Source organism: Anolis sagrei, chromosome 4, assembly GCF_037176765.1.
Source record: "Anolis sagrei isolate rAnoSag1 chromosome 4, rAnoSag1.mat, whole genome shotgun sequence".
NCBI classification, from domain to species: domain Eukaryota; kingdom Metazoa; phylum Chordata; class Lepidosauria; order Squamata; family Dactyloidae; genus Anolis; species Anolis sagrei.
The window spans coordinates 44,044,330-44,069,979 of record NC_090024.1 but is presented as its reverse complement, the minus strand read 5'-3'; the positions used below and the strand labels follow the sequence as shown (position 1 = coordinate 44,069,979).

The 25,650-nt window shown below is 36.7% G+C and overlaps 1 protein-coding gene across 8 annotated transcripts in view; it reads right to left on the bottom strand.

Annotated features, from left to right (window-relative positions):
- NCOA2 (nuclear receptor coactivator 2) overlaps window positions 1-25,650 on the bottom strand; it is a 168,339-nt gene that overhangs the window by 42,151 nt on the left and 100,538 nt on the right. For 7 of the 8 annotated variants that reach the window (XM_060775448.2, XM_060775454.2, XM_060775453.2 and 4 more), the window contains 2 exons: window positions 16,230-16,334; window positions 11,780-11,952 (listed from right to left, as the gene is read on the bottom strand). In XM_060775448.2, the coding sequence (XP_060631431.2) occupies window positions 11,780-11,952; window positions 16,230-16,315 (259 nt within the window). In that variant the 5' untranslated portion in view covers window positions 16,316-16,334. Of the gene's footprint in view, window positions 1-4,917; window positions 4,938-11,779; window positions 11,953-16,229; window positions 16,335-25,650 lie in introns of those variants that run through there. The other variant, XM_067467400.1, reaches the window with a different exon arrangement.

Below are 25,650 nucleotides of genomic sequence, written 5' to 3'. Positions count from 1 at the left end.
CAACACTGGATTTAGTTCAATGGGATGAATCATAATCACAATCAGTACTATTAAGAATAATTCTCAAATACTTTCATGATTTTTTTACTATGAAATATATTTTATGAATTAAATCTGTGCTTATTCCAATTTATCAAATTTTCTTTTCAGGTTACTCTATCCCACTTTGATATTCTGAACCAACTGTAGCTTTCAGTACTATTCAAAGAAGTGGAACATGTCACAATGATCTAAGAGCACTTAGGGAATGATTGTGACTAAGGTATCCATGGACATCAAGAAATTATTGGCCTCCAAGTATTTGGAGTGGGTGTTGGGGAATGTTGTGTTAGTGCTATACACTAGATTATGTTGATGGTGACATCTGTGTTTTAGTCTCTCTCTCTCTCTTACATAGTTGGGCAGTACCACAACATGAACAGAAAGCTTTGGGCCACATAATAAACAGGTTGCTTTCTTGTTAAAGTCCCATGTACATTTTACATTTTAAATCTTACATTTGCTATAATACCTGTATTTCATCACATAATAGCTGCCACTGCATAATAATCACACCCCACCTTTTGGATACCCAAAAGTGTATTTTTGTTTTCCTCGCATAACAGTAGCACCCCATTTGGAGCAGATTTTCCCTTCCTTCTCTGAAGTCAAAACAGTTTAAAAACTATAAAATGGAGTTCTCTGAACCTCAACTTTTCTCTCCTTCCTCCAAGCCAAGGGAGTTTAAAAAACCTGAAATTGAGGTCTTTGGAACTTGGATCTTTCCTTTTTTTCTTTTTTCTCCAAAAGAAGGGAGAATCAGTCCTAAATGGCTCTGCAGTTTTTTAAAAACAAACAGAAACAGAGCTGTTTGTTTGAGGCAGGATCATCCCTCCTGCTTCTCCTCTTTTGGAGATAAAGCATTCTATTTATTTTATTTTTAAAACCCAGGAACTGTAGAATCAAAGGCATTTTTTCCCTCACACAATAGTCTCACATCTCCCCTTTTTGATGGGAAAAATGGGGGAAAGTGTAATTATGTAGTGATGAAATATGATAGTTTAAAATAACTGAATAAAATATAGTTGTACCTGCTAAAATGCAGTGTAATATTGACATTCTAATGAGCTATTTTGATAAGCTCTAAATAAAGTATAAAAACGAGTTATGAAAAAGCAAACAACTGCTGCTTAAAATAAATGTGAGAACCATGCACCATTTTAAGAATAACTAAGAAACCAAAAATTATTAGGCTGTTTTGCTTGCATCAATTTACACTTCCAACATCTGTAGACAACCAAATCCCCGATGCTATTCATGACTATGTAGCTGAACTTGTACTTGCACAACAGCTGCAGCTTAGGAAATGTAAAACACTCATTATGAAACCAAAACTGTATCATGTAAGAACCATGACCTCACTGTATGACCTTTAGTATTTCTTCACATGAGCAATTAAAGGTTAGAATATGCATATAAGACAATCTATAGTTACTGCAGTAGAAACCAGTAACCATTTCCAAATGTCATAGTTTCCAAACTTTATCTAATGTGTATAACAGAGCTGACAGAAAAGAAAGTAGAAAATATACAATTTTGCAAGCTTCTATTATAATTGCACAAATTTATTTGTAGCAAAGAAGGGAGAAAGGATTATGTAGTAAGTGGCAACACAATTTATGTGAAGTTCATTTTATAGAACACAATGTGATAAATGTAGGCATTGCCTTTATAGTGCTATGACACTGCTGTTTCTGTGGCAAAAGAGCAAAGCAGCTGCTCTGCTACACTTCACTGTTTCTTTGATTTGCTCCTCATTTATTAGGAGCCTCTGACACTCTCAGAAGTATTTTACCACTTAATGTGTTATTGTTGAGGATAAAGAGTCAGGGAACAGATAAATAATTTGGTTTGGGAGACATCCAAATTAAATAAGAAAAGTAAACACAAACCTATTCCACTTGTTCCTTTTACTATGTGTACATCCAGTAACTTCCTCCAGCTTGGCTGGAAGAAGAAAGTGATGGCTACTACACCAAGAGTCAAAATACACCGGCCTTCAACATTTGCAGCTTCTGACTTTTAAGAATTATTCTTAAATGATTATTCATATATTTTATTTAAATGTTTTTTCTAAGAATTTCTAGGTCCTCTTGTGGATGCTGATCCCATTATAAAGTCATGCTGAAGGACCTAGAAAATCCTAGCGAAATGTTCCCTTAGGTTAAAAAAAAAATTTAGCAGGTTTTTTTTTACTTTTGTAAGAGTGATTGTCATGTTGTATATGTTTTTAGTGTGGATTTAATTTTAATTTTAATTTTTTAACTTAATGTATTTTAATTGTTTGTTATTCAAAAGCACTTAATAGTTGCCATCTGTAAAGCTGACTTGAGCCCCCTTTGGGGTAGGGAAAGGCAGGATACAAATAGAGTAAATAAATAAATAAATTTTGTAGTGGTCCTCTGCCCCTAACCCCAATGTGGAGGGCTGACCTAAAACATAAAGTTCTGTGTGTATGTACCTATATCTACACATACATGTACATATATATGGGCTGTGGCCCTAGTGGACTAATATTTTGTTTCCCACCCCAAATTCCAAACTAGATTCCTCAAACCTTCTATATTGTGAAGTCTTGGCTCTGCTTTCTCCTCTCGTCTGCTTTAGTCCCCCCCCCCCCCCATTAATAGGCCTTCCCAATAGTGTAATTACCTTCCTCTGTATTAGTTTTTGGGTGGAGCATAACACCCCCCAGAGGCCTGCCTCAGTTTGTCTATTACATTTCCCCAAAGGCTTTATGGACTCATCCTTTTTTCTGCAATAGAGCCATAGAGGCTTGGATATTGTTTGGAATCCTAGGCCTAGCAATCCAAACAGGCATTTAACAGTATTTTATACCATCAATCCAAAGGACAACAGAAGCTTTTGGCCAGCTTAAGCTTCACAGGAAAGACGATTAAGTTGGTATATAACCATTGCTTGGCATCATAGGCAAGAGAGACTTTCAAAGACCCCAGAGGGATGTCTGGAGCCAGCAAAATCTTCTTTTGTAGTGTATTGTTTTAAGTTACCTTATGATAGTCCTGGGTGGAGTTAACCCTTTATATATCTTGTTTCTGTAAAGTCATTTGATTATCTTTTCACTTTGCTTGAAGTGCCTCTGTCTGCTAAGGGTCTTAATCTTAATAGAAGGTATCAGATAGCCCCTAAGTAAAGCCAGACAATATAGTTTTCCCAAAGGCTCAGGCGTGCCATCACATATATTCATTGCTAAAGAAACACTGTTTTCATAGACCAAAACAAACTTTTAAAAAGGCATTCTGAATAAGGACTACAGTGGGTGGCAAAGGCTTAACTTCCATCCCATGGGATTATTTTGGAGTATAAAAAAGGACACCGCTTTTAGCTACATCTTTCATGTTATCTACAGTTTGAGTCATGTTATCTACAGTTTGAGTCTAGGCATGTGTGATCGATGGTTCTAAATGGTTCTAAAGTACTTACAAAACTAGGGGGTGCTGATGCTTTGTTCCTAAAGTGTTTCTAAAGTTTTGGTGGTGAAAATTTCAGAACTCTAACATGTTTGACTTAGCCATTGATTTCTAGCAAATTTTCGAAGTTTTAATAAAACTTTTTTTTAATATTAAAGAAAACCTGTTCTTGGTTTGAAAGTGTTATTTCCTGTTTCATTGTGTGGGCTTTACTCCAGAAACTTTATTTTTGAGGCAGAAACTTGGTTAAATTGGTAGAGACTCAACAAACCAAAATGTGCTATAGGGTGATGTCTCTTGCACAAAGACAAAGTTTTTGCAGTGCAATAAACTTTTGCTATGTTTTTTTAAAATGACAGAACCAATTAGGAACTGCCATTTATAATGAAATTCTGAAAGTTTTGTTAAAGTTTGAATTTTTCACCACCAAAACTTTAGAAACACTTTAAAAACAAAGCACCACCACCACCTAGTTTTGCAAGTACTTTAGAACCATGGATCACACATGCCTAATTAATACCGATGAAAACAAACACTAGTTTAATTTAAAACAATATCCAAGTTGTAGCACTCCAATAGCTATCATGGCACTCTAGTAGCTGGAATAATTTGTATTTTCGTAAAACAAGACTATAGTTTTATAATATTTAAAATAAAAAATGGCTGGGCTGCAACAACATAGAATAAAATTTACAAGCATTGAAGCTAACCAATCTTTCAAATATAAACAAAACTCCACAAGGTAGTAATTCTAGATACGTAAGATGCTTGGCTGAGGCCACCAGTATTTAGTTACTCTTATTTTTTGTTAAACATTCAGCAACATCTTTCAAAATCTTCTTATTTGTAATATTTAAACCTTTGGGAAGTTCTGATAAACTCCAATAGGTTATCGAATATTTTAAGCAGCAGGGAACTGACAGTCTTTCACACAAGATTTTGAAAAAAAAAATCCAATGAAGGTATAAAAGTATTAGACTGTCATTCCATTGCTAAGGCTTGTCAGCAACACTATGCTATCCCAAGGCATCTCCTTTTTATTCAGGAAACCAAGAAATAAAGAATGGTCTCAGCTGTATTTTACAGAATACCTTTGCAGAGTAAAAAGGCCATTAGAGCAACCGGCACATTTATTGCTGAAAATTAAAATATTATAGAAGAGATAGATATCGCCACAGAAAGGTTTTAGGAGGTAAAACAAGGGAGAATTATGCATCTGCACTGAACTAAAATTAGAAAAGCTGCCATATGGCTCTGTGAAGCCAGCAACACATTCTTATTCATTAGGAAGCATTCTGCCAACATAAAAACACAAGGCCCTTCCTGCACTCTCCAAATGTGTTTATCTTTTCAACATTAATGCACGATATATCATCAGCTAGCTGAAATCTCCTGCAGTGCATATTTAAAAAGCACAGCTGCACTATTTGCCAGCTTGTTTACTCACTGAGATCAGCCTTAAGAGTGAAGATCTGCTTTACTCCCTTCCCTAGCACACACTCCCCTTGTCAGCAAATGAAAGCTTCTCATAATCCACGAAGAAGGACAGCCGTATGAGCCAATCCCAAAGTACCATCAATACCACACAGCCAGCCCCATTTCCTTTATCTCCCCATTTGACAGCTGAACACAGAAAGCAGACTTAGTTTCGGTTTTATCACTGCTAAGGAAAATTAGTGCAGAAGCAGATTAATCAGAGCTGGGAATTGATTCATTCACCCCAAAGCTCTGATTTTGCCTTCCTTGCCTTGTTTATTTGCAGAACTGTGTCGACCTCTGAATGCCTCTCTCTCCCTTGAGACAACAGACTCCTAAGTAAGTCCATCAACCCATGGAAATAATACATCCTGTCTAGTTGCTATTTACTTGTGATGGAGGCACCACTCTTTAAAATACAGTATGTATTTCAACATAGAAACCTGAAACGCATTAGAACATAGCAAGTTTACATAAAATAACACAACACTAATTTATGTTTAATAGCCTGAAGGTAATTTAATACACAAAATTTTTCATACTTTTGTGCATGGAACCATCTTTGTATACAGTGATCCATCAAAAAACAAAAGATACCTGTAAGTACCGCAGTCACTCACATAAATAATTCTGCATTTTGGATCACCAAATATTTTGGATTTCTGGATAAGGGATACTTAACCTGTACTTAGTTTAGACAGGATTAATGCTGATTTTGTCAAAATAAGCATTTGCAAACTGATTTATTTAAATGTTTACACGAAGACCCTTGGCTAGCATAAACAACGGCCAGAATGAGTACAGATACAATGGGTTGTCATGCTTAATGGGACAAGGAATGGGAGAGGAAATGCATAAGGGGTGAATGTGATTGGAAGGTATGTAAATTGTAAGGGTCCAAATTTGCAAACTGTGGGTAACAGGAAAAACCCCCCAGAAAAAAACAGTTTTGCTTCTGCATTAAAGCATTCCCTTCCTTCATTCCTTGTCCTTTCCCCACAATACAAAACTCATGGCAGCCTCATAAACATGATTCATGATTGTAAATAATAAGGGTCCAAATATGAAAATCATGGGTAGGTATGTAAATCGTAAGGGTTCAAATCATGGGTAACCCCCCCCCCCAACTTTACATCTGCATTAAATCAAAATCTTATGACTTGACCTCTAAAGAAGAAAACATCTCTCACTCTCTGAATAAATTAAACCCTCCCTCCCTCCCTCTTTTTCCCCCAGAACAAGACTCATGGCAGCTTAATAAAAGTGATTCCAATGCTACCTAAACAAAGTATTTTCTCAATTTGAGTCAAGATAGCATTGCATTACAGAATCAGCCTCCTTTGCAAAACAACCATGATGTTCTATGGTGTGACATGCTTTTCTTTTTCCTGAAAGGAAAATAAATAGAAACTGAAGGAAACCAACATGTGACTGGCTTTCAATGTGTCATTTTTCTATAATGACACATTCCAGATTTCCCAAAATCAGGAAAAAAAACGTACTGTATCCATTCTTTTTCTTATCAAGAATATTTACGAGGTCATTTTAAGATGACTGGAAAACAGGCCCATGGTTCCAACTATTCACTTTGATCTAATCTAAATTCATTCTAGGAGCTGCTGTAAAACTAGGTGCTCATATTTCTGGGAAGTTGATATGAATGGATTTAGAGACTACAGAAAAAACCCCAGCAAAAACTGTAATATTCTGGTAATCTTTAGTCATCTCAAATTTAATATTTTCAATTCCAACATTAATCCTTTTATGAAATTATGTCAGTTTTCCAATGTTTTCTTGCCAGATAATAAACATATAATCTAAGCATGAACTCAATATAATGATTCATGTTTATATAAGGCATTCTATAAATAATTACATGGGATTGTATAACATTAATTATAATGATACACTGGTAACTTTAGATATTATCTCCCTGCATAACACTATATTACAGGAGGAACATGTGTGAGAGTTCTGGATTCATGAGAAAAATGGTATCGACTACACTATCTTAGCTCTCACAAAACCGAAGTCATTTACAAAGGGAAAAGCAAAGTGTTTGCTGAGCTACCATGTTTCCCTGAAAATAAGACACTGTCTTCTATTTATTTTTTCTCAAGAAGACACACTATGGCTTATTTTCAGGGAATGTCTTATTTGTATTTTATTTTATGATACAACAATCTGCATTTATAGGGATAATGTCTCTGGGCTGAGTAGCAGACTGCTTGCTGAAGCTTTTCTCCTATCCTCTGGTGTTTGTGTGAGGTGAGAGAGACTCACAGACTGTTGCTGGTCAGTGCTGGGGAGCAGCAGCTTTACTGGTGTTTGTGGAGGGGTGAGAGAGACTGACAGTGCTGAGTAAAATGGCAGCCACAGCTTTACTTCTTCCCCCTGAGGACACACAATATCCAAAGCAGAGCGTTCTGCTCCTCACTTCACTAAGAAGACTTTTACTTTCATTTTCTATGTCTCCCTCTATGCCTCAGCTTGCAGCACGCATAGAACGACCAGGACCTGACAGGGAGAGCCGACCCTGTATGCTGCATACCCACGCCTATTACTATGTCTTATTTTCGGGGTATGGCTTATATTGTGCAAATGCTTAGAAATAGTGCTACGGCTTATTTTGTGGTTATGTCTTAATTTAGGGTGAAAAGGGGATGTCTGTCTAGAATCAGAGCGCCATAAAACAGACAAAGTAATTTTTCAGTTATGGTCCACAAAATTTCAGTAAAGATGTTTTAGTGCTACAGCAAAGTCTTGCTTATCCAACATAAATGGGCCGGCAGGATGCTGGATAAGCGAAAACATTGGATAATAAAGAGGGATTAAGGAAAAGCCTATTAAATGTTAAATTACATTATGATTTTACAAATTAACGACCAAAACATCAGGTTTTACAACAAATCTACAGAAAAGCAGTTCAATACAAGGTAACGTTATATAGTAATTACTGTATTTACGACTTCAGCACCAAAACATTGCAATGTATCGAAACAGCTGTGGACCCGGGCGGAAGGCAAACTGCGTTGGATAATACAGAATATTGGATGTGTGAAGGTTGGATAAGTAAGACTCTACTGTACTTTTAAATTTTAATGACCAACACTAATAACCAACATGGATAACCTTTTATACATCTGGTCAGGGTTGCAAACTGTTTAGTGTGCTGTACTCTCGTATATTAAATCAAACAAAATATTGCAACTTTGCAAGAACATTCCTTGTGACATCATGGAATAACATTACACCAACATTACTTACTTTCATGTTCCACATGACCTTTGAAAACCTTTACATTAAGAGGCCCCTAAGATCACACTTTTTGCTAAACTCTCTCCTAACAAATGCGTTAAAATTCCCACAAACACTGTTCAAGTAACCAAAATGACAAACAATCTCTGAGTTATGCAACCACATAAAAACCTCAGTGTTTTGTAAAGCCACATTATTTCACTTTACTGTGCTAGCTGTAAAAACAAACATTTCGTTCTACCAGTGCCAGAAAAGGACTACATTTTGCAAATTAGTAATTATTAGGACAAGGAAGCTTGTCAACCTAACTGGATATTTAACTCAAGACCATTGCCAATACTATGGATTCTCAATGCTATTAAATCTGCCTGTTGCTGATGGAATCTAAGTAAATAGGGACAGCTACACTGCTTTTGTACAGTACACTGGTTCTATTGCTGCGTTACCTCCTTTAACAGCAAGATGTTTCAGAACTTTTAAAAAAAAGGCATTGGCTTGAAAGTTGAAAACAAAATCTGACTCTATATATGTAAAAGTGCAATTTTGACTTTTTCCTTTGCATTGGTCATGTCACTGGAATCCTGAAGCAATTTGGATAAAGCAATGCTGTGCATAGAAAACAATTTGCACAATGTTTATATTGACACACTGAGTGTTTGATTACGCAAAGTATAATAAAGTGGACTTATATTCCCTACTAGAAATGCTGGGCTTGGCATCTTGAGGACAACTTTGTAAATTATATTTAACACTTTACTTAATTCAGTGGAATTTATTTCAGAGTAAACATGTTGAAGATTCTACTTAATCTTGCCCATGCTCCTGATAGTCACTAGGTGTCTTTAAATAGGAAGAGCTCACATGTCTTGTTCCAGGAAAGTCCAGTACTGCTAAGTCATTTTGGGTTCTTTGAATTCCTGCCCCTTCCTTTGAAAGGAAGACACATAAACCTTTCCTATGTTGCATTTTAAGAAGGTGTAATACTTCAATTGCTCAAGTGGCAGCATAAATCTGCTCCTAAAACAAGATACTAACAATATATTTCAGAATTACGGGACTAAGTGGATGGCCCACTCTTTTAGTGACACAAAAACAATGTGCAGACACAGCAAAGGGAATGTTGTTCTGGGAGGGGAAATATAAATATATTTCGAATGTTTATATGGGCACCAAAGGCACCTGACTAGTTTCTTACAGAATTATTATTATCCTCATTAACAATTGGAAATTTCTTGCTGTTTTAAGAACAAGCCAGGGCATAGGCCTCATCTACACTGACCATTTAATGCAGTTTCAAACTGGTATTGAAGTAAGTTGTTTCGTTGTGCATATGATTACATAGGAAATCATGGAAATAGATTACATAGGAAATCCTTGAACCAGTTACACAAAACATATAGCAGTGATGCACATTAGGGCTTTATTTTGCGCATTTTGGGAGAGTTTGTTGTCTGGCTGCTAGCTTTGAACTGCATCAAATGGTCAGTGGAGATGGGGACATCGAAGATTAAGACACACAAAGTGATCCTAGCATACAAATTCACATGACCATTAGATATTTCACTCTTTAGTGTTATGCTTCTTGGCAAGGGGTTGGACTGGATGGTCCACAAGGTCTCTTCGAACTCAATGATTCTATGATTCCGGAAAGAACACATTAACAGAAACTGATATGCAATGGGGCTGAGTGGCTGAAGCTAACGTAAAGTGGTGCTTGAGTCCTGGAATATTATGGAATTATTCTCTCTAGTTGTCTCCCTCATATTACTGTCACATAAACACAATATTCTCTCAAACAGGTTCTAAGCATCGGGAATGCATAATTACCCCTCTTAAGTATGTGCAGCACTGGAAAAATAATTCAATGAGATATCTCAGATCTGAAAGTGTACACTTAGATTTGCGCAATTACCACTCATCTTCTTTTCTTTGTCAATTTCACATATGTCATTAACACAGTGGTTAAAATAATTCAGTGCTTGGTGCATAAGCCAAATCTGAAAATGAAACTTGACACCTCTAAAGTGATCATTAACGGCTAGATTTTTCATCACCATCTTGATAACAGGCAGCACACTGCTGCATGTTTAACATGCTGATCATTGATCCCCATCAGCAGGCTTTGGACTAACAAGAAAGTAATGTAGTGTCTGATATCTGAAGTCTGGGTGGCAAACCTGTTGCAAGGAACTATACTGATATATGTATTTCAAGGTGTAAATCAAAACAAAGCAAGTTGATATAGCCTTCCTACCTTAATGCTAATTTTCCAAGCAAGGATTTAATGCTGTAACTACAGCTACAACATCAGAGCTACCGTTTTGTTACACCGTGTTTATTCAGCATCATGATGTACTCTTCAAAGTATGTTACATGCCCCATTTAATAATTAAAATAAAATGGATTAAACATACTAGATTAGAAATCTAACTGTGACAAAATCTCCATTCTAGATACTATATTATCAAGCAAGTTGTGTCTTATTCCTAGAATAGCACATATTACCAGAAATACACCTAACCTTCACATTTACAGGTAGTGCACGTGACGGAATAATTTTGTGGTGTGACTATTTTTTAAGAGGCCTGGATGAGTTCACTTCTGAAAGGTGGCAGTAACTGTGGTTTATTTATTTATTTTTTAAAAAATAATGCTTTAAAAATTATTTTCCTCTTCTGAGGGAATATCATCATAGCTCTTTCCTGAGAACTCTTGGCTGATATCCCGGCTCCCCTCAAACATACTGATTATAATGCAAGTTCTGTGGAATTCAGAAGAGGGGTCATCTTGTCATAAACACAAACAGATTTACTGTAGCATATGTATTTGTGGGCTAGAAGCATGAAGTAGTCAAAGGGTATGGTGGTAAATTTGTGATGACACTTCTATGGAGACCCAAAATGCATACAACATGAGAACAGCTACACATTTGCAACAACAGCCCTTATTATAACACTACATGTCTACCTGTATCCTTCTTGGTACTAATAACAGTTCAATGTGATGATGTAAAGAAAACTGAGGCACCTTCCACAATGCTGTATAAAATCCACATTGAACTGGATTATATGGCAGTGTGGATTCAGATAATCCAGTTCAAAGCAAATGTTGTAGATTATCTGCTTTGGTATTCTGGGTTATATGGCTGTGTGGAAGGGCCCTCAGATAATCCAGTTCAAAGCAGATATTTTGGATTATCTGCCTTGATATTCTGGATTTATTGACTGTGTGGAAGGGCCCTCAGTCAGAAGAGCAGTGGACAGAGGCTTCCAAGGCCTCATCTACACAGGGAGTATAATGTGATCCCCAACATCTCAAAGTTGTTTCAAGAACTTTCATTCCATTTATTTGAAAGCATAGACATTGTTGCTTTTACACTTGTTTGTTATTTTTGTTCAATAAGTCCAGCATAGTATTTGAAAAGTACGAAATCTATGTTTTAAGCAAATTATATTGTTAGGAATAATTTCAAACATGAGATACTAAAGTAACTGAATCTGTCATCTCATGTTTATTTGAAATGGGGGAGGGGTGGACAACAGGAGATGTAAACAAAAATAAAATATTTTCCTTACCTTGTTCTTTTATTTGACGAATCTGCTTCACAGTTTCTTTCAAGATTGCACATTTGTCAGGTTTGAAGTTAAAGTTGTCAATATCATTAAAATTAGCAAAAATCAGTTCTGCAAGCTCTTCAATGTACTTATTCTCTTGTTCACGATTGCGTTTTTCAGTGCTTCTTTTAGGACTGCAAGAAAAATTTAAAATTAAAACTTTTAAAGACTAGCACAGCAAAGTGATTTGTTTGATTTCTTTATTTATTTGAGAGTTCCACTGGGGGAATGATAGAATATAACATTCTATCATTCCCCCAGTGGAACTCTCTGCCCCGGAGTGTGATGGAGGCTCCTTCTTTGGAAGCTTTTAAACAGAGGCTGGATGGCCATCTGTCAGGGGTGCTTTGAATGCAATATTTCTGCTTCTTGGCAGGGGGTTGGACTGGATGGCCCGTGAGGTCTCTTCCAACTCTATGATTCTATGATAATGTAAGACAGCTTATGACACAGCTTCCAGGTAATTTTTAAAGTTCTAACAAAACACAGGAAATTATACATATTCAAATACCTATCAAAACTTATTACATACTGTATCAAACACCAATCCACACTATTTTAATAATTACAAGAAATTAATAGTCAAAATATTGGCAAGTTCAGTACATCTGTTCTAAAACCTCTGAATAGGAAATCAGTTGTGAGAGGGTTGCTTTATTTGCTAACAGCAAGGATGCTAACCAACCTCCCATAGAAGGGATTTCTGTAACATGGTTGCAGACACCAATTAGGTCTTCTCTTATGTCTGTGTCAAACAGCTCATTGAAGGTGTTTGAAACCAAGAGATGGGATTCTCCTATAGATCTCAAAATCTAGGGATAGTTTATATGAAGCAATGCAGCTTTCAGACAGCCTGGAGCCAAAGTAGATAGGGACATATGTGTACAATAACACCATAATCTCCTGTTGGTTTTGAAAGACCAGATGACTTATAGATGTCTTTCAGTTTCCTCTATTTAAATCTTCATATTTTTCTAGTTATCTCATCTCTATTTACATATTATTACAATATATGGATGGTACGTCTGTAAATTGTATGCAAGTGACAGCTACTTTTGTGGTTTTATTTCTCTTCCCATGATTTTTAAGCTCTACATTTATGATTAATTCTTTTATATATTTATATCATGTTTACAAACAAAAAAATACCCAAGGTAGGTCTGAACTTTAGAAACCAAAGAATAATACACATGTATTCTGGTATAAAACCCATCAGCAGTGGAAACTTTTGGTTTCTGCCAAACTTAAGATCCAAATGTTTCTTCCTCTACATCTAGTCCACATTTGTGGATGGAAAATGCCAGCAACAACCACAGGAACTCTGGGATTTTAAAAAAGACTATTGCCCACTTTTCAGTCTGATAATTTATAAAGGAGAGGGGAAACTTTGGCCTTCCCTATTTTTTCTGTTTCTCTTTGCCTACCACTCTTGCTCTCTTGTCATTGAGCATACTGTGTGTGGCTGGTAGGAACTAAAGGCCAAAACAATGGGAAGACCAAAGATTCTTCAGCCAACTATAGGTTCTTCTAATCAAGAAACTGTAGTCTACACCAAATCTGAATATAAAATAGCCATTGGATTAGGATTAGGACAAAGCCTATCTACTTCAACATCCTCCTTTGCATAATAACCAATCAGAAGGATATGACAAGTCAACAAGCAGAATGTAAGTAAAATAGCTGTCTCCTACTACTACAAGCAACTGATATTCTGAAGTATACTTCTTTTAATTTGGCAGTTAGTCCTTTCTCCTCCGTGACTTCGTCTTACCTCCTTATAAACTATCAACTTGTAAAGTACCTATTGCATGTTTTAGGAAGACAACTCATATTATAAATATGTGTCATGTGAAACAAAATGTAATTTGCCCTGCATTTGCCACCATTCAGTTTCTATGTTTGACTCTGTTTCCCAGAATTATTACAGATGGAGAAAAATTATCTTTCTACACTACGCAAAATTCTGTCATGTCAGCCCATTGCTCACAAGGGCACTGAATATAGCAACAGGAAAATGAATTTGCATAAATTCTTCTTAACCATGGTATACAATTCAGCTGCAATGCTTTCCTCATTGTAATGCATTGGAAGACCGGTCTACACTATCCTTGCCCTATGCTGCCAAGGACCATCTGTTTTATTCATAATGGCTGGGTCTAAATCTCATATGTAAAAAGACAAACTCTTGCCCCCAAAGAATTTACAGTCTAAATTATGATTATGGAAGAAACAACAAAAATGCAGAAGGGAAGGAATATGCAATGGTATCAAAGTACAGTAGTAGTAGTAATAATAATAATCTTTATTTATACCCCGCCATGATCTCCTCGAAGGGGACTTGGGCGGCTAACATGAGGCCAAACCCAAAACATACAATGCAGCAAAATAAAATACAAAACAACAGAGTTACATCACAACAAAATACATAAAGTAACAAAATAAAATAAGCAGTGCAAAATAACATAATAAAAGTCAAACACAAAAAACAGAAGGAAAAGTGATACAGGTAAATGCAGTTGCAGGTGTTTAGATTTAATTACAGTTAGGGGCGGGAGTCTAAAGTAAGGATTAAACAAACCTTCTGAAAGAGTGCTACTTAAAGTCTGATACCTATCCATGGATTATTGGCTGCGTGTTTGCAGTGAGATTCCAGGAAAGAAAGAATCATCCATAGCAAATGGGCATTAATATGGTGTAGAAGATAGTATAAGACAGACTCCCAGGTTGGGAGGTTCAATTAAGGTGGAAGAGCAGAAAAGTACAAATGGAGTTGTGGCTAATGATTCAGTTGGACTCAAACTCAAAGAGCATTCAGATACTGATATGCTCAAAGGTGAGAAAGAAGACCAAAGCTGCACAAGATGCATAATAGGAACATGGAATGTGAGAAGCAGCAAACAGGGAAAATTACATATTGTAAAACAAAAACAACCATTTTTTAAAAAAAATATTTATTTATTTACCTCATTTATATCCCGCCTTTCTCTACCCCGACGGATACTCAAGGCGGCTTACAACATAATATCCAACTAAAACATGGTTTAAAATTTAAAACATAATAAACATAATTAAAATACATTTCAATGTATTACGTCACCCAAGAGTCCAAAACCAATCAATAGTCATATTGCACATTTTCCAAATTAACATTTCTGCAGTGCTCTATTTTTCAAGAGCCTGCTCCCAGTCAAGTTTTGGCCCTTCTTCTGAATGCTGGGAGGGAGGGGGCCACCACTGAGAAGGCTCTGTCTTGTCCCCAACAGCCGCGCTTGTGAAAAAGGTGGGACAAAGAGCAGAACCTCCCCAGGTAATCTTAATCTCTAAGAATGTTGCAATCTTTGGAGTGAATGAGCCAAAGTGGACCAGAATGGGGCATTTTTAGTCCAATAATTACACACTTAGGAAATGAAAATCGAAGAAGAAAGAGGATAGCATTAATAGTGAAGAGAGATGCAGCATAAGCAGTCAGGGACATAATACAAAGTCTGACCAGATAATATCAATAAGCCTCCGTGGAAAACCAATCAGTATAAGGATAATCCAAGTTAATCCTCCAACAACAGAAGATGAAATAGAAAAATTATGTGTGGGAATTCAGGAAATTCATCACACATCAAAACAGGATATGTTGGTAATCACTGATGATTAGAATTGCAAAAGTAGAAGAAAGAGTAGAACCAAACACTGCTAGAGAATTTGGCATAGGATTAAAGCGCAAAGCAGAGGAGTGACTTATTGAATTTTGAGAGGGGAAAAAGTTGTAGTTTTTTTTTTTACATTGCAAACAAATAAGATGACAGGGTCCCGAGCGCAACTTTTTCATGACTTGTGAATGTGATCAAAGAAAACTACTATAATAATCAATAAAAATAAATTAAAGAAGATAATTAAAAAGGCAGAATAAGAGGCTTCCTCCACAAGATCTGAGGCAACAAAGGAAATTTAAACCAAATTAGGGATGCCATGTGACTAGCAAGGAAGCACATTGTACATTATTAAGAAGGAATAAACGACAATGAAAGCAACATACTGAAGAAGTATAAAATAAATAAAAGAGTGACAAATATATTAAAGAAAAAACCCATCTGAAAATTCAGTATTGGAAAGTGAAGACTACACTTGCCCTTTGACTTAAAATTAAATCGACTGCAAACATCTCCAGCAGTAATACATTTAGTTAAACCCATTTTCCTTCTGTAGAAACAGAAGTCAGAGAATAATTTATTATTATGATTTGTGGATGCAATAAAATAAAATAACTACTTGACAGTGTATATCTGCAGCAGCAGCTTAAATCATAGCAAAGCAAAGTGAATATACGAAGCCAACTACACACATTTGATTCCCCTCATACCCCAAAGTCTTTTAAAAAGTCTCTGGCTTCTCAGGTTATATGAACATTCAAACAAACCTGGGTCCAAGTTGATCAGGACATTCCTTGCGTTTCCTTGACTCTGCCCGGGCTGGGTCAGAGGAATTTTCACCAATCCCACTCATCTTAAACACATATCAGCAACTGAAAGAGAGGAGAAATAATACAATGTTATGGAAAGATTTCTTCAACATCTTTGCTTCTGTATCGATCAAAGACTAAGTATATTGCATTTTCTTTTACTTCTTTTTGACAATGTTCTAAAGAATCCACATTGTTAATGTGACTATTAATTTGTAATACATATGAAAGTTGGAGTTTCCAGTGTGCATGGCAATACAGTTCCAAACAGCACGACAAAAAGACCGACCAACAATCAGCGCCTCATTTATTTCTGTTCAACATTGTTATACACCAAACTTGATGTTAATGATAATTTTTTGAAAAGAAAAAAATATTGGGTTGTTGTAAGTTTTTTGGGCTGCATGGCCATGTTCCAGAAGCATTCTCTCCTGACATTTAGCCTGCATCTAGGACAGGCATCCTCAGAGGTGAAGTCTGAGGATGCCTGCCCTAGATGCAGGTGAAACGTCAGGAGATAATGCTTCTGGAACATGGCCATACAGCCCAAAAAATGTACAACAACCCAGTGATTCCAGTCATGAAAGCCTTTGGCAATACATTGAACATCTCTATGGGGAGAAACTGTTCCAAGACACACACACACACACACACACACAAATGTTTTCTTTTTAACGGACAACCTGCAAGTCCTGTTATTAAAAGTTAATAAATGCTAATAAAAATGTAAAATGCAATCCTTTGGAGGGTACTACAAGCAGTCTGAAAGTTACAAAGATCCGACTTAAAAATGACTCGTAGTTAAGAACAGGGGTGAGACAACAGGAAATGAGAGAAATTTACTGCTAGGAAGGGATATCCACTCCTGAAAGAGTTATCAAGGGGAAAAGGTGTCTCAACTGAAGCTTTCTCACCAATCCTTGTTTCCACAACAACCCAAATTTTGCAAAATCCAATTTTCAAAGGTACAGAAAATGAGGTGAAATTTTCTGAACTGGGGCACAGACAGCAAAACAAACATTACAGGAGTGTTAACCTTTTCCTATGCTATCCAAAGCTAAACTGTATACTCGTATATTTGGTGAGAGTTATACTTTAAAAATGTACCTATTCCGACTTACATACAAATTCACCTTAAGTATAAACCTACAGAACTTCTCTTGTTCGTAACTTGGGGACTGCCTGTACATCGAAATTAAGGCTACTGAAACTATGTATCAGCTGTAAATCCATGTGATACATGTAGCACTAAATATTTTTAATGAAACGTTTGCTTCAACCAAAATCAAAATATGTTCCAGAACACCAGTCGCCCCCCCCCCCTTTTAAAAAAATACAATCTGTCACTGACAAAAGCGTGTAAGAAACTGACGGCTAGTACATAACTCAGCACACAAGCTGTCATTTTTTGCCCTTACTAAACACGCAACACAGTCATGATTACAATTTTTCTCTTAAGCAGACTGAGAGAGGGGATCTGATAGGGATATTGTGCTGTGAGGTGGATTATTCAACCCATACCAATATTTCCTCCGAAACTGTTCTATTGGGGCAGGGAAGTCATGCCATACATGTAACAGCATTAAAGCAAACAAATTCGCAACAATATAGAAAAACCACAAATCAAATATAAAAAGACAACATCTTGGTCTAAAGCTGTACTAAATATTAGATAATAAAACCTTTTTAAGAAGAATTGTGTAATAAGAAGAGCCATGGGCATCTCTTTTGTTCCAGATCTGGGGTAGAAAATATCCCAGGAGCAATCTGCTTTTACTCACTTCCAAGGCCAAGCGAGCCAAAATTTGAGCAGAAACAAGGCATAGGAAAAGGTATTTTACTTCTTTCTTCTACGCATTTGGAAACTCAGTCTTTCTGAGAACATGAACAGCTTTATACAAAAAAATTCTACTAGTTGTAATTATACACAGTTGTTGGCAATGAAGTGATACAACTATCATTACATCAACATCCTTATTCAACAACCAATTTTTTTTTAAATGTCCATAAACAGTTAGATGAAACAGTGATTAAGTGAAATCCTTTTATTCAAACTGCATATGGGGCACTAAGTGCTACTAAAAGTAACCTCCTTGTCTCAACCATCTCTTCGAAGGATTGTCCCAAATTAACCCTCCACATGTTCCCTCAGAAATATAGAAGTAAAAGTCTACCATGAATCCACTGCCTAAGCCATTATGCTGCCTCTCCAATACATCATCATCATCATCATCATCATCATCATCATCACCATCATCATTATTAAGTATTAGAGTAGACCAATAAAATAATTACTGCCACAATGTAAATAAAAGTGAATATTAAAAATGCTGATCAGAGAAAGATTCTATACAAGTATTCTTATTTATGATACAGGAAGAACAATTCATGCCACTGTATTTCTGATTTCTATTTTGTGTGTGTGTGTGCCAGGAGCAACCTGAGAAACTGCAAGTCACTTCTGGTGTGAGAGAATTGGCCATCTGCAAGGATATTGCCTAGGGGACACCGGAATGTTTTAACATTCTGTGGGAGGCTTCTCTCATGTCCCCACATGAGAAGCTGGAGCTGATAGACAGGAGCTCACCCCACTCTCTGAATTCGAACCGCTGACGTTTTGGTCAGCAGTCCTGCCGGCACAAGGGTTTAACCCATTGTACCACCAGGGGCTCCTCGGATTTCTATATATGGTTGCAAAAATTAGGCACTGAAAGATGTCGGCAGGAAAAAAAGTCAGCTCATCTGAAACGTAGTGTTGCATGAGAGTTCTCTGGATACCAAGGACTGCCAAAAAGACAAATAAGTGGTCTCAAGAGCAAATCAAGCCTAAACCTTCAAAAGAAGCCAAAATTATGAGACTACATTTATTGTACTTGGGACATACCAAGAGATGGCATGAGTCACTGGAAAATATGATCATGCTTGACTAAATTTGAAGGCAGTGGGAAAAAAAGGAAGATCATATTACAGATGGGTTAATGAAGCCAGTCCTGAGTTTGCAAAATCCAAGTAAGTAACTAGGCTTGTTGGATGTCTCTAATTCATAGGGTTGCCATCAGTCAAACTGATGACAAATAACAACAGAAACCTGCAACATTTCAAGGAAGATTTCAGTTTTGCCTAGTTCCAACAGACCTCACTACCTCTGAGGATGCTTGCCATAGATGCAGGCGAAACGTCAGGAGGGAATGCCTCTAGACCATGGCCATATAACCTGAAAAAACCTACAACAACCCAAGATTTCAGTTCTTTGTTGATCTAGGTTCCTCAAGTACAGCATGCCAATTACATCCCATTTGAACATCTTCCAAACTTGGCAGTTGGTATTTATCCAATTAAAACGGTCAATGGTGATTATTTGTTTAAAACAGTGGTTCCCAACATTTTTTTAAACCAGGAACCACTATGGCCAGGGACGACTCTCCAACATTAGTACCAAAAGGGTTGCAAATCAGTTTTTGGTCAACTTTAGTTTCGGTTTGGTTATTTGGGGTGCCAGTTCAGAAAAATGAATTGGATAGACCACATCAGCTCTAGTTTCTTATACAGAACATATGCCATCCACTAGTCACCATTTGCTTGCTCACAGAAAACCATATTTAATAATCTAGAGCTGATGTGGTCTATCCAATGCAATTTTCTGAATCAGAACCCCAACTAACCCCAGGAACAGGCCTAAAACCAAGACACCAAGGTGCCCCCGCTTCCAGGCACAACATAGAACAGCTCCACTTAGGGGGAGGGAGGAGAAGCAGCAGTCGGGAGGCTTGTTTCGAATCTTTAGTGAATAGTCAGCCTCTCCCCTCCCAAAATCCCAGTTGCCTCGGCACTAATAAGAGGGTTAGGCAAGACCAAGTCGCTCTCATTGCAACAGTGTAGTAACGGTGAGACCACGGACCACATTTTAGTTCTTGGGGACCACTGGTGGTCCATGGACCACAGGTTGGGAACCACTGGTTTAAAAATAGGTATTTAGTATATAGCATAGTAGGAAGATTATGACCTGACACATCACAGAATAGTATTTTAGGAACTTAACTCAGCAATACTTCCATTAGATAAGACATCTTTTCCATCCTGACCCAGAAGTATTCAATCTATTTTAGCAAGTCTCTTTTTCTGTACTGAAATTGGAACAAAATCCCTTCAACACACTTGCATATACACACACACCACAAGAGTAAATTCCCAGGATGCAGTTACTGTTACTGAGAACCATTTAGTTTCTACCAAATGTTGAGTAAAAAGGAAGAACTAGAAAACTTTTTCCACACTATCTTTCCTGTCATTAGTAAGAAACACTTCCTGTTTTTGATGTGAGACATACCATTATTTACATAATTTAAAAGAACAGTAGGAGAAGTGATGCTTAAACCTGCATATGCAATACAAGCAGTGGTAATCTATCAGATAATCTCAATGTTTATAAATAAATGCGCACATTTTGAAAAATCAAAATGACTGAATGCATGCAGAAAAAGTAGAAGAGATAAATGACAGAAATGATAAACTTTAGTCAAAGTTTATAGTAAACATCAACTAGAAGAGATGAATGATAGAAATTGTACACTTTACTCTTATAGTAAATGCCAACTGTTCACTAGTGCTTCAAGATGTCAGACTTGTCCAAATTTACATTTAGAGCTGATATGATCATGCAAAACTATACTAGTAAATTTTACTCTTAAACCACATTTCAAAGATAACAGTTTCATATTTAATCCACATGTAATGAACAGTGGTTCTTGGACACTGAAGGCATTACCTAAGGGCTTGACAGATGCCATCAGATTTCCCATAACATAATTCAAGGCCAATATTTTTTTTCAAAAGGTTTTTCTGAATGTTCAGTGGATAGGTTATATATTCACTCGCTTTTCATCCAAGAAACCTCCCTATCTAATCAGGCCAGCAAAGATGCATGTCTATAGGCAAGACTAATAAGGTTTTATTCCATTGAGAACTTAGATGTATACTTGGTTTACTGGGTTATACTGATGTAATCCATCTACAATACAGGAAAATGAATAAACGACACAAGAAAAAGTTGTTTGGGGAAAATAACATGAAACTTTCTCTTTAAAAATGTAAAAAATATGAGGTGGAATCTTGCTCTTTTCATCTATCTTGCATGAGGTGAGGTTCAGACAAAGATTGACTCTACCTTTCCAGAAGTATATTTTACATGTGGAATGGCTTCGCCTTTAACAATATCCTATCTTTTTTTAAAACTTGTATTGTGAAAAGTTTCTTATAACAGTTCTTGCCTTGTCAATTAATCACTCTTGATCATTTTACTGTAATGGACAAAATATTGCATAGTCGAACATTTAGGAAAAACAAAAGTATACTGGTCAATACTAAGGGAGGAGGAGTCTACACACACACACCCACCCACCCTGAAAGACTAGTGTTCTGCTGCACCATTTAAAAGGAAGAGTGAGATCACAAGAGGTTATAAATAGAATGAGTAGGGAATAACAAAGGGAAACTAAGAAGCCAAGTTCATCTCTTAATTTTCGGTTCACATTAATACCATATTTTGGCCTTACCATGTTTGAAATTAACCCTTAAAGGATTTCTTTTTGCTCCTAACATTTTTAATGAATGTGAAAATCATGGCTTCTAATTGTCTTTATACTGGACCCCTTCTTATCTTCACATCACTTGCAACATCTTACTTGATGAAAGCATAATTTTATATTTTTAAATGAATTGCATTTTAATGTGATTATTGTTTGTGAGCTAAATATTTCATCATGGTTTTCTGGTTTTTAGCAAATTTTGTAAACCAATTTGTAATATTAAAACATAGTTGAATTAAGGTTTAGAATGACATTACAATAATAATTAAACTTATCATTAAAATGCCCACTTGTCAATGGCCCTTTTTCCAGTCATGTGCCAACAGTCAACATGAACGGAAATTACACTCTGTAGGCAGAAGGAAACAGAAAGTAATGTAGTTCCTCTTTTGGTAGCACAGTCCATGGTATGGGAGCAGATCCTATTTCATACCATAATAAATGGGTGCTACATTGAAAGTGGCAAAACCAGGAGAATAATAATAATAATAATAATAATAATAATAATAATAATACACTTTATCGCCCCGAAAGGACTCAGAGCGGATTAGCTTACATATATAAGGCAAACATTAAATGCCTTTTTACACAGTAAACAACATACAATACATAGATAGAGGTAAAGATCTTCCCCTTTCCGTCTCCGGATCATTGCTGGCATGTCTGCATGAGGTGCCCTTTTACCTCCTCACTGAGGTGGTACCTATTGATCTACCTACATTACATGCTTTCAAACTGCTAGGCAGGCAGAAGGATCTAAAGCAGTGGTTCTCAATCTGTGGGTTCCCAGGTGTTTTGGCTTATAACTCCCAGAAATCCCAGCCAGTTTAATGACTGTCAGGATTTCTGAGAGTTGAAAGTAAAAATGTCTGGGGACTCACAGGTTGAGAACCATTGATCTAAAGCCTCGGTATACTTACATGAGAGAACATGTTATTTTAAACAGCTTGGACCCAAGCCATACATTACTTTATAGGTCATAATCAGCAATGTGAATTAATGAAGGTTGTGAAGATGTACTCATAAGAAAGTCATATGCATATTGTTCTTAACCTGGGTCGATGACGTGGATCCACATTTTGGATCATCTGACATATTCAAACACCTTCCACATACATACAGCATAACATGGTGCTATAATTCAAAAGGAATGGAACCGAAACATATGTAACAGCAGTGGATGCAGCTGATGAGCAAGGTTTGACTGTGTAAATACATTAATGATTGGCCTCAAGACTCAATACAGAAGTGCATGCACCAACTGCAAAATTTTTCAAGGTACAGAACAAAGCACAGCAACAGATTTGCCTAGCAAAATGTTTCCAGGCAATTAGCCTATTACAGCAAAAGCAACTGAGATTTGTGGCACCTTGAAGACTAACAGGTTTTACTCTTTCATGGACTCTAACTTATTCATAAAATGTTTCTGATGAAGGGGGCTGGAATCTATGGAAGTTCAAGCCAAGGAAAACTTGTAACATTAGCAAGGAATTATTATTTCTTATTGCTACAATTGTACAGAAAGAACCCATGATTTTTAAAACCAGTCACAAGCTCCTTATGTGAATATTCTCAAACCAGCCTGGAATATAGAGAACGCATGGTTATGCTGAAAATAATAGCCTTAATCTCCTCCTTTTGCTTCTAGAAAAAAAGTAGAAGAAAATATAACATATATATTTTTCCAATGTGATTTCTTTTCCTCTGTAAGCAAAAGCCAAACAATCATGTTTGTCTGGCATAGCACAAGAATACAATTTTAAATGTTTTCTTTTACTACACATTACCATTAAAAAAAGAAAAGCTGTAGCAAGAGAGTCACTGTATCTCTAGTTCTGCCCTCAACTGTCGTTTTACATACAGCAATGGGATAAAAGTTAATATCTGCTGAGTAGATACAACAAAAATAAATACACTCCAAATAATACGCTAAAGTCAACATAAATTATTTTTAAAACATTCTTGAAATGTCACATGGTTCAGAAAATTGTGTAGAGAATAAGACATCCACCAAATGCCCCTCTTCTGGATCAGATATGCGTAAATTGCACATAGCAAATACAATTCTTTTCTATCATCTGTTTTAACAGAAAATGTATGCAAGTTCAGATGTATTGTCCATTTCAATATATAATTCTGCCAGTGCAATCACAGTATCCAATACCAAAGTTACTAGCATTTCCCCTTCATATCCCAGGATGATTATTTAACATTTTATAAAGAACAGTCTATGACTTTCCTAAAACTTTACTGTTATTACAACATCTGTAACTACTCAAAACTTCTACTTCACACAATCATCACTATTCATAGGATGAAAATAAAGATTCATTGCTAGCAGCTTGTGTCTACAGATGCATTTATAAGTACACACAGCCTACTGTTCTCCAGATTGAAAGTTAAAAAGTTTAATACTGAAGGCAAAGTACAGCTTTAGCAAACAGGTAGCTCTCATTCGGATCGTACAGTCACACTGACACAAATTTTATATATGCATGTTAATACATAACGTAATGCCTAAGTATACATTTGTCATAATTTTAAAGTATCAAATCTAAATGTGTTAACATTATTACTTAATCCAACCACGCAAAGAATCTATGTGTATGGGGGAGCAGGGCAGTCAGATGACTTGCAAAAAATACCTCAGGACTACTGTTTTGGAAAGGGACTTGCGCAAAGAATATAGAACATGCTAAAACTGATCTAGTCACGAACAAGACTTTGATTCGGTTTTCCATGGATTAGTAATTCCTTCTGTGAAGTAATCCCACATATGATGATACTCTGGAAATTTCAGTTAGTTCAGAATACATTGCAATATTACTATCAAGGCTGAGGAATACGAACATGCCACATTTATACCTTTGCCAGATTCAATGGACTGCTGTGTCCAACTTAATGTTGCTTTGGACTTATAAAGTAATGCATTCTACAGCTTGGGAAAGCTTGGACAGATATCCCTCATAATAATAACAGGAAGTGAAGGTTGCACCCCTAGCCTACAGACAACTCAATAGTATTGGAGTGCCCATCATGGGATAGTCTGGGTGTAATTAGTTACATTTACTCGAGTATAACGCACCATCTAATGTAATGCACACCTCAATTTTGAAGGTGCACATTACAAAAAATGGATTTGCCACAAAATGTAATGTGCCCACAGTGCAGGCATAGCATATCAGGGAGGAGTGCAGCATTTGGGAAGCAAATGTCCCTCCACCAGACCAAGACTGGCAAACATGTCAGCCGTACACAGTTGCCAACTGGCTTCATTCACAAGGTGTTCCTAACCTTCTCCTTATGGCCAAGCCGTGGCCCAGATGAAAGAGGTGAGGGCGATGCTTCCTGCTCCTTTGAGGCCAGAGAGGCCTGAAGGTTCTGCAGTCCATCTATGGCTAAGTGGCAGGAATGACTGGATCACCAGCCAGGTGCCCTTCCTCCTCATCTGGGTGCCATGAAGCCCTGAGGTCACTGCCAGGAACAGCCTCTTCACCAGTTGCCTCCTTGTCTGGCCTCTGAGTTCCTCCGGCCTTTTCACACAGGTGGTTTTATGTGTGAATACTAGCGCATCATTAAATCTAATCCGCACTTCCAATTTTGTGATGCAATTTATCCAAAAAAAGTTAGCCTTAGATTAGAGTCAACATGGTACTTTCCTGGGGTACATTTGGATATGAATGGATCCTGGACTACATTAGTGGAAGGACTGCAATGATTCTCTAAAACAGACTACCTGCTGCAACAATTACCACCAAAATATAATTTTAGAACAGAAATGTATGTTAGTGTCT